This window comes from Toxotes jaculatrix, chromosome 21 (assembly GCF_017976425.1).
Source record: "Toxotes jaculatrix isolate fToxJac2 chromosome 21, fToxJac2.pri, whole genome shotgun sequence".
NCBI classification, from domain to species: domain Eukaryota; kingdom Metazoa; phylum Chordata; class Actinopteri; family Toxotidae; genus Toxotes; species Toxotes jaculatrix.
Window position 1 is genome coordinate 15,302,231 of NC_054414.1, and position 11,879 is coordinate 15,314,109.

An 11,879-nucleotide genomic window follows, 5' to 3' on the forward strand; every position below is an offset into this window, starting at 1 on the left:
TCCATGAGGTGGTAATTCTGGTTTTATGGATGAAACCACAGCTTGAAGTGTCTTTTAAAGGGGCTGGTTTTCAAACAGTATAATTACAAGTCAAAACTCTGTGTTGTTTGTGTGTGTTTGTGTGCAGTTCATGACCAAGAACCCGGCCAAGCGTCTGGGCTGTGTGGTGAGCCAGGGCTGTGAGGAGGCCATCAAGACCCATCCCTTCTTCAGAGAGATCGACTGGGTCCTGCTGGAACAGAGAAAAGTCAAACCACCCTTTAAACCCCGAATTGTAAGAAACATGCACATGACTTACTGAAGCGCTAACATCACATCCTACAAAACTGTAAATCTGGAAAACCCAGAATTTAGTTTCCTTATACATGAATGTTTCCTGCATTTCAGACTCTTTTGTTTTTGTTTTTCACTCATTTTTACTTTTTAAAAAAATGGAACAGATTAATCTAGTTGTTGTATCCTACTGCGAGATCACTTTACTCTGCAGTTTACTGTAAAACGAGGTCCTCTTGTGGCGGTAACAGCTCAGAAAACATTTCTTGTGATAGACAAAAGGAGAGAAAATGCAAATACTCTCTGATCACTGATCAGAGTGCCTAAAAATAATTAAACAAAATACATGTTTAACTACAGTGTTTGCTTTCTGACCAATGTAATAATTTTAATTCAATTTTTTTGGTGATTGATTTGATGATTTTTTAACAAGCTCCACCTACATACAGCAGAACACTGACTCCCAGCCTTTTTTCGCTTGTGAAATTAAGGTATGTCTACTTGGACCCTGTTAATGCAGGTTGCATACATCTAAAAGGAGAGTCATTTTCCTGGATAAATTACGTAAAATAAGAAATCTAATGATGTTGCTGTGATAACAGTCCCAGTCACTTACAGCAGTAAGTCTCAGTGGTCAGAAGGTGTCACTCTAATATCATTTCTATAGCACTAGATTGTAGTGAACTTTCTTTCTCTGACGTCCTTCCCCTGTGTGTGTGTGTGTGTGTGTGTGTGTGTGTGTATCTCTGCAGAAAACCAAGCGAGATGTGAATAACTTTGACCAGGACTTCACTAAGGAGGACCCCGTGTTGACGCCCACGGACGAGGCCATCATCCGACAGATTAACCAGGAGGAGTTCAAGGACTTCTCCTACTGCGCCCCCGAGGAGACACAGACCTAACACACACACACACACACAGTCACACACACACACACACACCGTCACACACACGTGCACACTGATCCGACAATAATAAACCTTTCACGCACATACACACACATGCTGACACCCATACATTTGTGTAGAACCATAAATCCCTTTACAAAACACACACACACACACACGCACACACATACACGCGCGGTCACTCCTTTACTTTGAAGCTATTGGTTGTCGTTACTTTTGGAATATTCTTTACTTGCATTGTGTTGTTCTTGTTGCCTGGGTTATTATGAATATGAATATAAATATGAATATGAATATAAACACCTGCATATGCTCTCACACACATTCCCATGTGCACACTTTAAACGCAGATTCACACACACACACACACACACACTACAATCCCAAGTTTTTACACGCTCTTGCATACCTACAGGCTTGCCGTGTAAGCTCAGACAACCACACACACACACACACACAAACACACTCAAACATACACACATTTACACTGCTTCTCTCCCCAGCACCTGTATACATGTGGACTGTAGGTGCTGGGTGCAGAGGCCTGTATATAGCCTGTGTTGAGTGGCTGTATCGTGTTGGTATTGTCTGCTAGTACAGGAGAGTCGTGGCGCATGGACAAGCACCCTACCTGTGTTATTACTGTCCTCATTGTGGACCAGTTAGGGCCAAATACCCTTTGTGCAATACCCTGACTATCTATATATTTTATTTAGTTTGTTCATGTGTAATTTTTGTCTTTTTTTTCCTCAAGATGTGTTTTTCTTGTTTTTGTTTTTGGATTGTGGTATGATTGAAATCTTGCTCTCATTTGTCCTGTCTTGTGTGTACAAAGTGAATGTCGAGCTTAAAAGTTACAGGCTATTGAACTAATTATGTGGAGCACAGTGTTACAGGCGGCCTGTGTAGCAGTGAAAAGCCCGGTTTCCAACTACTTCATCCATCTGCTAGTTTCAGAATCCGCGTCCGTCCTGCCGGTGTGAATGTACTGGCCCGTGGGCGTGTTGTTTTTTTTTTTTTTTTCGTGAATGTACATTTTCTTGTGTGTGAATGCGAGATTTTTTTTTTCCCCTGTCGGTGTGGGACTTTTTTGTCTTCAGCATTTCTGTTTCTATAGTTACCATCAGTGTTTTCAGCCCCCCTTTCTTCCTCTCCCCTCCTCCAAAGCACCAATTCCCCTTTCCCACCTCAAGCAGCTGTCTCACTCAGCCAAAACCACTTGCTTTTCTGACTTTTGCTTTTTTCAAGAATGGCTTTTCTTTCTTATTGCTCTCTCTTTTTTATTATAATTATTATAATTATAATTATTATTATTATTATTGTAAAGTGTATCTGGAGGAAACCTTTGTGTATAATACTATAACTATACTATTATAGGTCTGTTACAGCCGGGGTGAAAAGAAATGTGGAGAACCAGCAGCTGAATTACCTCTCATTTCAAACACACAGACACACACACACACACACAAAAAACACCACACACAGACCCTCTCCTTTGCCTCCTCCCTCTTCTTCTCACCCTCTTTCTTGCACTCACACACACACACGCACGCACACACACACACAGAAGGACTGTTGTCTGTACAGTGATCTGAAGGCGAGCTGGTTGCTCTGTGTGCAGTAGAGTCGGTGTGTAGTGAAGCTTCGTGCACCCAGGGGTAGGGCTGTTCCTGGTCACACGTCTATCTTACTCTGTGCCAAAATGTAGTGCAACAGCCGGGCTAGTCCTGTCTGGTCTGATTCCAATAAAACACTGAGCTGTCTACATCGCTCCCAGACTCCTCGGTGTCTTCTTTCCTTCCTCTTTCATTATTTATTTACTTGTTTATTTTTTTCGGTTTTATCGATCCTCGCCTGCTACTGTTCAGAGGCAGATCTGTGGGATGCTTGAAAGTTTGTCTGACAGAGAAGAAGAAGGGAGGAGAGAGTGGAGTGGGGAGAGGGAGGAAGGGGAGGGGAGGGTGATGCTTTTCCTGGCCAGCTGTCCAATCATTGTGCTCACTTTGGGAGGCCTGTAGGTGATGCACATGCGCAGGCGAGAGGAGACACTTTCTGGAGTCTGTTCAAGTCATCTGTGCTGCGGGGGACCACTTGCCTTGTGACATTTGGCACCACTAATTGCCTCTCTGATTAATCAGGCTGCCTGTGATGGTGTAAATTGTGGTGGGGAGATTCCCTGCTGTGCTGTGACCTCCTGCTGCCACCATCTCTTTTTTTCTGAGTCAACTTTCACCATGACACTGCATAGAGACACCTGTTGGACGCGATGACAGCTGACAAGGAGAAGAGAAGGTAAAGCTGCGTGTTGCCCTGTTCACAGGCGTTTTGAAAAGTATCTACGCAGTGCATCTAATATGTTTTTGAAAATATATCCATGTACATGTTTAATTGACTTATTTATATGCCGGTTTGGTCTGTGACTGAGGTGATGTGGTGAGGCCAAAGATGGTGTCGTAACCACACTGGGCACTAGAATCTTCACCACAGTAAACTGCTGTCCTTCACAATTAGTTCATCAGTGGTGAAGGACTCAAATCTTTTTTGGTAAGAATCTTAAGTAAAAGTTTAGTTTTGGCAGTAAAAGGAACAATGTTAAAAGTTTAAAAAGTCATGAAAATAACCGAAAACTGGAGATTTCCCAACTCACAAACGTCCTCTTGTTGAAGTATTACATGATTCCCTACATATTGAGAAATTCCCTACAACCCTCTCAGACAATGTCAAAAATTCATTGTGTCATCAAACTCAAATAAGAGTCCCTGCAAAGTTGAGGTTTTGGAGATGCTCAAGATTTTAAAAGGCAACATTAAGAAAATCCACTTTGTTATTTCCCAAATCTGAAACCGCTCATTCTCACCCATTGTGTATGTTTTTTTTTTTTTTTTTTATGTCTGACCTTTGTTCTCTGCAGGGCGATCAGCCGTGAGGCGGCCAGAAGGAGACGTCGAGTGGAGTCTGATGTGTTCGGAGATTTATCCCAGCTCCTGCCGCTCCAACCCTCCATCCGAGCGCACCTGGACAAGCCCTCCATCATTCGCCTCACCCTCAGCTACATACGCATGCACACACTGCTCAAAGGTAACAAAACTCATCACGCACATCAAGGACATGCACTAGGGATAAAAAACGGGATTCAAATCATGTAGAAATTGCCAAAAACTGCATTTATACCTGTGGATGACATCAGTGTATATTCAAATCTAACATATTATTGTATATTCTGTTACGGGTTACACATGAAAAGAAAAAGTTGTCCTATCCGAGACAGTTTCAATAAAAAAAGTTACCGTTCAGAACATTTACAGTCAAATAGTGACAACTAATAAAAGAACAACCGGAAACAGGTGGGCTCATCAAACTTTCAATTAAATTAAAATTCAAAAGTAATATTGGGTTGAACAACAATGCTTGTTTAATATGTTTGAGTCTGCTCAATCAATATCAATCATAACATTTTTATTCTGCTTCAGAAAAAACCAAACATGTTTCACTTGAGTGAATAAGATCAGTTTTGTCTGTATACGGGTGTTGGATAGAGGAAGTCCTTAATAATATGAGAATAACACCTGAAACACACACAGTGATTCACCACATCCTTTATTCACAGTTCCCATAAACACTCAACACTCTTAAAATGTAGAATAGAACAAAAAAGTTTCCCATGAAATGAACGATTTTCCACAGCAATTTTGAAAAAAAAAACAAAAAAAATCATACGGCAGCAGAATCTATAAAATCCCTTTCTTGTGTTGTTTCAGGGAACTCAGGGACAAAAGCAGAGACCAGTCACGCAGTAAAACATGGACAAGTGTTGGAAGGTGGAGAGGAATGGCGTGTGCGTGAGGATGAGGAGAAAGAGACGGAGGACGTCGAGGCCTTGGAGGAGACAAACATGTACCTGAGGATCCTGGAAGGATTTCTGTTGGTCTTATCCACTGACGGAGACATGATCTACCTATCGGGCAATGTCAGCAAATACATGGGCTTGACACAGGTATACACACACATACACACACGTGTATTTCTACATAAATGATGTACAGTGTACACTTAGGATTCAGGTTTCAAAGATGTTATGTTTTCTGACAGACTGAGTTGATGGGACACAACATTTTTGAGTTTACCCACCCCTGTGACCACGAAGAAATCAAAAACAATCTACGGCTAACAGCAGGTGTGTGTGTGTAGCATGAAGAGTCTGTATTCAGTCCAGAGTTATATATTGTGTGATTGAGTACTATTTATTGTGAAATTATGCAAATTTAAACATTTTTTTTTTTTATCCAGCTCAATAAATTTCTTGTTTTTTAGAGGACGTTTGGTGCGGTGCAAAGAGGGATTTTGTCATGAGGATAAAAAGCGCTCTGACACACAGAGGAAGGAGCACCAACCTCAAATCAGCTACGTGGAAGGTTAGTGAGAAACAGTACTACTTTAAACAAAAATTCAGACTGCTACCCACCCTTTCCTGTAACTTTTGAAAATCATGAAGCATCAAAAAGCTTCTGATAAAATTCATTTGCTAAGTTTTACATAAAATTATGTGGTTTTAGGTTCTGCACTGTCAGGGCAGCGTGAAGGTGTGTGTCACTCCCTCTTCAGTTTCCTGCCTGCTGCTAACCTGTCAGCCTCTGCCCCTCTCACACACACTCCTCAGCACGCACACCTTCACCAGCCAGCACAGCATGGACATGAGGTTCACATACTGTGACCAGAGGTGATTTACACAAATGTGTACACATACGCTCAACAGCACACACACGTAAAAGTAAATATGAGCTCCTAAGAAACACACACAGGGTGAAAGTTGCTGCAGCACGCTGTATGAGTTGTTCTGCATGTCGCGTAATAAGGAGGAATTGTGATTCCATTTTGCAATGTTGCACGTTATGAAATTATTAAGAAAAAGGAAGGAAAATTATTGAACTCAAAGCTCACCGCCTTTTATTCAGCAGGTGCTCTGCACTGATATTTGTTCTGCTAGTTTTAACTGCTGGTTCCAAGAACTACAGGGAAAATACAAACCATAGACCAAATGACTAATCTGTCATAGTTCTGATTAGTTACTAATAACCCTCAATACAAATTATATTGTAAGGAAGTTGCAAGAGATTTTCTGTCTACTGTATATTTACAACACAAAGTAGCATCTTTGGTCTCAAATAATGTTTTTTTATGTTAAAGGAGCTGAAACACACGAATACAGAATATATTATGATTTTAACTTTAAACAAAAAAGTAAAACTGGATTTGAAGGGGTTAATTTAGCTTGACAGATGAAAAAAATATTCAGAAAATTAAGTTCTGCTGAGTTTCCTTCTTTCACCTTCCCCTTCTTTAATTTTAGACTGTTGACTACTCTTGCTTGTGGCTGCTGCTGAATAAGTAAAACTAAGTGAACTCGTACTTCAGTATTGAGCCATTGTAAGGGCTTTACACCATAAAAGCATCAGAACAATTCATTTATTGACATGTGCTTGAAGACTGGTTTCGGGCAGTATTTTGTAAAATAAATTCATGTCGTGACGGCGTTGTGTGTTTGTGTTTGTGCAGAGTGACGTTGCTTCTAGGCTACAGTCCTGAGGAGCTGCTGGGTCGTTCCATCTACGATCTCTGTCACACACTGGACACAAACTGTTTGACCAAAAATCATCTGAACTGTGAGTAGAGACGCACACAAACATACAGCACACACATGCACACACATCACGCACTTGTGTATACCTGATCCCCATCCCCACCCCTCTCCCTCTCTCTCTCGGCAGTGTGTTGGAAGAGTCAGTCAGTCAGCGGTCAATACAGGATGCTGGTGAGAGGAGGAGGTTACGTCTGGGTGGAGAGTCACAGTGCTGTCATCCCCAGTTCCCGACCATCCAAGTCCAGACCCAGCACCCACCAGCCTCTCTGCATCCTCTGTGTTACCTATGTCCTCAGGTGAGTGTGATCGCAGTGTTCTGAGCTGTTCTGAGCTGTTCTGTCGGTTGGTTCACCACATTTTGGCGCAGACACTCACGGTCCCCAGCGGACAGGGAATACTCATGTTTGCGTTTCCCCTGATTTCCTCTAGTGTCACCGTGATGTTGACATTTGTGGATTTCAGTAACATTTCTCAGAAACTACTGGATGGATGGCCAAGAAATCTGTAACAGGCATTCAAGTCCCTGATTCTCCTGACTTTCCACAAAGCACAATTACCAGGTCAAAATTGTGTCCAATACTTTAGTTTATGTCCAAATACCTGTCATTAGCATTACCATTGTGAACATGTTAGCATGGAGATGTTTGCATTCAGCTCAAAGCACTGCTGTGTTCTTACAGTGAACTGTTTTGAAAACTCCCTTTGTTCTTCGGTTTGCAGTTGCATTGATTTGAGAGTCAGATGCCAAACCACAACCTCCTTGACACAGGAGAAGTGCCACGTTTGTGCTACTGTTTTGCGAGACTTGTAACCATAATGACTAAAGTCACCTAAAGCAAACAGTGTACTCTTACAAAACCCTAACCGTCGCACTGTCAAATGATCAAAGGGATTTAGTTTTGGGTGTGATTTAACAGTTGTGAAAGGCACAGGTAAATGACCGTCCTGCTGACAGGTGCATCAGATCAGAAAACGCTTGTGTTTTTTTGGAGATCGCAGGCAAACAATATATTTTGTTGTTTAATTTGGTGGGCTTGCAGCTTTTTATAATGTTCTTCACTGGCCTTTGCTGCTCTTCTGGTCTTAATTTTCTTAATGCATTTCTGTCTGGCAGCTGACTCCTTCACAGTACTGATGAGAAGGTGCTTTCCAGGCTTTCCAGGTGCTAACACAGTACAACAGTATCAGTATCAGTAATCAGTAACAGTATCAAATTGAATTTATACTGTGATTTACAGAGACCAATAATTGTGTAGATGGCAGAATGGGAAGCTAACAACTTAAGGTTGCAGCTAATGATTATTTTCATTAGTCATTAATCTTTTGATAATTTTTTCTATTGAACAACAATTACTGCAGTCTATAAAATGTAACAAAATGATGAAATTGCCCATCACGAAACACAAAGACTGTGTGGCCATACAAATAGGTGATTTAGTGTAATTCAGAGTATTATTCTGAATACTTAATGCTGTATGTGCGTGTCTTACAGTGGAGTGGAGGAACCATCCCTGCAACTCTCTTTGGGCCAGACTGTCAACAGATATTTGTGCTAAACAGTCTGCTAAATCCTCATCCTGTACAAAACAATCACCTGCTCTTCTTCTGTGAATCACTTATTTTCATCAAACATGCAATTATTAAATATGAAACTTTCTAATTCAAAACAACTTTCTGTGTATTTGTGTTGTGCCTGATGTTTCTGAGGATATTCATGGACACTATTTTATGTATAGTATGTGGATATTGTGGTATTTTTTTTAATTTTAAGTGGGTTGTAATTCCAGCATAAAGCTTGTCACACAACCTGTTTTGTTTTTTTCTTTTTCTTCACAGCTTTGTACAACTGTTTTGCATAATTGTTGCAGTAGAACAACTTCTGTCCGCCTCACAGAAAACTGAAAGCTTAATGTGTAGACTGTGGTTGACAAGCAGTTGACGGGACGTAACGAGAGCTGAAATTTGTTCACGAAACCAAGTGGTTTGACTTTTTCCTGACCTCTCAGAGCCTGACCGTACTTCCTTTGGGGTTTCCTTCTGAGCCATCTGACACGTGGGGTGACATCTGACAGTCAAGCATAGACATAATGTACAGTGCACACGCACACACACACACACACACACACACATATATATAGAGAGAGATATGCATAGTGCTGATGAAGAGATGTGAGCAGACGCAAGTCAAAGCCACAGCTTCCTGAATGGAGACACTCAAGAGAAAAGTTCTCGTGAGAACGTTTTCAACTTTTTACCTCTCGGCCTTTAAATACACACACACACACACACACACACACACACACACACACACACACACACACACACACACACACACACAGACTATTTCAAGTTTCAGTTCAACTGCCTTTACTGGTGTGGAACTGAATTTAAAATAATCTGAAAAAAAACCCTAATATTACAACCATATGAATGAATAACAACAGAAAATATAAAATTACCCACTTTTTTTTTAGTTACGTTGAACCTTTAATGTTTGCAGTGTCTTTGTTCGATAACTCAAGAAATAGAACAAAATAAATCTCACTCACAAAATATAAATCATGTGGTGCATTTAAATACAAATGATTTAACACCTGATCGTCAACTCTTACACACGTAAAGGTGCTCTAATGTTTTGTGTGTGAGGATTTGTCAGCCTCTCTCAGGAACCTCAGTTTGGTATGAGGGATGTGCACCTCAGTGTCAGTCTACAGCATGTAGAGAATGATACTTGCTCCATCTAGTGTTTAACTGTTGTCACTGAAACAAAAGCGTGGGTTTATTGTTAATTTTAAGTTTGTATTCTGTGTATTGTGTCGCAAAGAAAGTTTCCTTGTTGTATCATAATCTTTTTCCTTGAATAACCCTGAGTCGATTCTTTGATCTTCACTTTCTACTGGTCATTTACTCTAAGTAATGTTAACTCCCAGCTCTGTCTCTCTTTGCTTTAAGAGAATAAAAGGTGCTTGTTAGCAATGATCTTTTCATCCAGCCGCGTGATATTAATTCTCTCACAAAGTCACGACTGAATTTGAGCCGTTACGTAGGCAAGAAAGTGACACGAGGTTTGCAAAAAGGAAAAAAACAAAAACACTGGTGAAACAGTTTTTTATTCTCTATGTTCAAAGCACTTCTTCAGTAACTTGGCTCTTGGAAATCTTTTTCTAATGTTGGATCAGTTTGCCAAACTGCCATTTTCTGGTTGACAGTGCTGGTTTTCAAGGTGACCCTGGAAGGTGTTGAGGGAATTTGTGTCATTGCGTGTTGTTTCCGAAGCCTGTTCACTCCGGTATGACCGAGGCACATTAGATAAGAGGTGGGTGGTGGGGTTGAGGGTTGAGGGTTTAGATTCGTGCTCCCACGAGCTCCCATTTTAAAAGCGTTGACTTGAACACAAAACTTTCACAACCCTCACACACAGACAGGACCACGGTCTCTGTTCCTCCAAGCTCTCGTGCACTTCCAGTAAAAGCACCATGTGACCTGACTGAACAGGCCCTTGTTTACGTCAGCCCCCCATATTCTTACCCTCCTCTCCTCCCCCAGTCACACCCCTATGGTTGGGTGGGTGTTGTCAGGCTGTAAGCCAATGACATGACAGTGCTCACCCTTTGAAACGCAACCATGATAAATCAGTGTCTGGCAGAGAGGCGGCCACAGGGGGAAAGAGGTGGGGAAAACCTGGTGGGATGATGAAGGAGAGAGAGGGCCCTTAATTTAATCAAAGCCAAATTAAGTTCTAGCTTTTCATGTATATAATTTCATTTAATTATTAATTGTCTTTTATTGCAGTCATTGCTTTATTGTGGAATTAATATAAGGTTGTATCTGGATAAAGAAAGGGAGGAAAAAACAGAGCTGACTGAATTTGACCTTTGGTGAAGAGTTCACAGTTCGAAGTCCTTTGACTGAAACATGTTTTACATGACAGGTAAAAAAACAAGTTGGTTCCGTTTGTACAAACAGGCACATGAACAAGATACATATAATTTCCTGACTTTTGTCCACATGGATGTCTGATGAAGATCTTACAGGTCAAAACGTTTGCTTCAGCTTATTCTTGGCAACTTGCAAATTCCAGTGTGCTGACAATCTCTGCTTTTCCCTTGCATGCTGTTTTTTATCCTGCACCAGTACCTGACTGGGGATGGGTGTGCACATCCACCTTCTATGCTTTGAAAGCATCTGGTTGGGTTCAAAACTGAACCAGTGAGCGCCATTTTTTGATGAAGGGGCCTCATGAAACATAAAAAAAAGCTGCTGTGTTCCAGATATCTGGAGCTCAGGTGTCTGAAGCCAGACACTGAGCCTTAGGTGAAAGGGGTCTCACTTGGATACAAAGGCTTGAGATTATCTTTTACTGCTGTTTGCTTATCTTCCAAAAAGAAAAGAACAAACTGACATAAGCATATTCAGATATTATATCCCTTCTCTGCTTCTGTCTGTTCTAAAACTGTGCAGTTTCATCTCAGTCAGTATATCAGCTTTTAGAAGTCGATAAAGCTATATGGCCCTGTAGTAGACCGATAGAACAATAAAGTGATAAGCTCTTTCGTTATTGCATTAGTAATCCTGAAACAATGCCCTGACTTTGTGCCACTTGCATTGGGTAACGTGGTTACTATTGATTACTGACATCAGAGAGATGATACACGATGTTCAGGGAAAAACAGACCAATTTGAAAACCTGTGTGTACTCATTGTAAATATATTTAACATAGTGTGTGGGTAAAATCACACCTAATTGAGCCATAATTCAGTTTGCTTTTCACATTGTGCAATCATGCGTTTGTACCACTCTTTAAGCATACAGTATGAATGTGTATTTGTACCTGTGCCCGGGGGGAAGCATCTAATCTTATCTCCTGTGCAGAGTCCACAGGTGTAAGCCCAGGTCAGGGCCTTCGCTCAGACGAGCTCAGCATTAAGGCTCTGTCTCGCTGTGCCATGTAGAGTGGCAGACAATGTTTGCATGTACTGTACATGTGAAACAGCATTAACATGATATGAACACGGTTGTACGTAAGAGCCACTTCATGCAAAGGTACCTTAGCTGTGCT

The 11,879-nt window shown here is 41.1% G+C and overlaps 2 protein-coding genes across 2 annotated transcripts in view; both read left to right on the forward strand.

Moving 5' to 3' along the window:
- prkcea (protein kinase C, epsilon a) overlaps window positions 1-2,949 on the forward strand; it is a 28,524-nt gene extending 25,575 nt beyond the window's left edge. Inside the window, exons 14-15 of the mRNA XM_041066834.1 lie at window positions 128-274; window positions 1,026-2,949. Coding sequence (XP_040922768.1) covers window positions 128-274; window positions 1,026-1,175 — 297 coding nt within the window. The 3' untranslated portion in view covers window positions 1,176-2,949. The remainder of the gene's footprint in view (window positions 1-127; window positions 275-1,025) is intronic.
- Window positions 2,950-3,340: 391 nt separating this feature from the next.
- Window positions 3,341-8,509, forward strand: LOC121201155 (endothelial PAS domain-containing protein 1-like). Its single transcript, XM_041066835.1, has 9 exons — window positions 3,341-3,473; window positions 4,093-4,259; window positions 4,940-5,175; window positions 5,271-5,355; window positions 5,493-5,593; window positions 5,735-5,898; window positions 6,735-6,841; window positions 6,947-7,115; window positions 8,312-8,509. Exons 1-9 carry the CDS (start codon window positions 3,448-3,450, stop codon window positions 8,373-8,375), a joined length of 1,119 nt encoding a protein of 372 aa, XP_040922769.1. The 5' UTR covers window positions 3,341-3,447; the 3' UTR covers window positions 8,376-8,509.
- Window positions 8,510-11,879: the final 3,370 nt, after the last annotated feature.

Bases quoted from the DNA above. Each gene is read 5' to 3' on its own strand.
- LOC121201155 (XM_041066835.1), top strand. From the start codon at position 3,448: ATGACAGCTGACAAGGAGAAGAGAAG. The intron at 3,474-4,092 runs GTAAAGCTGCGT...TGTTCTCTGCAG, and splicing joins GCTGACAAGGAGAAGAGAAG to GGCGATCAGCCGTGAGGCGG. The intron at 5,356-5,492 runs GTGTGTGTGTGT...CTTGTTTTTTAG, and splicing joins CAATCTACGGCTAACAGCAG to AGGACGTTTGGTGCGGTGCA.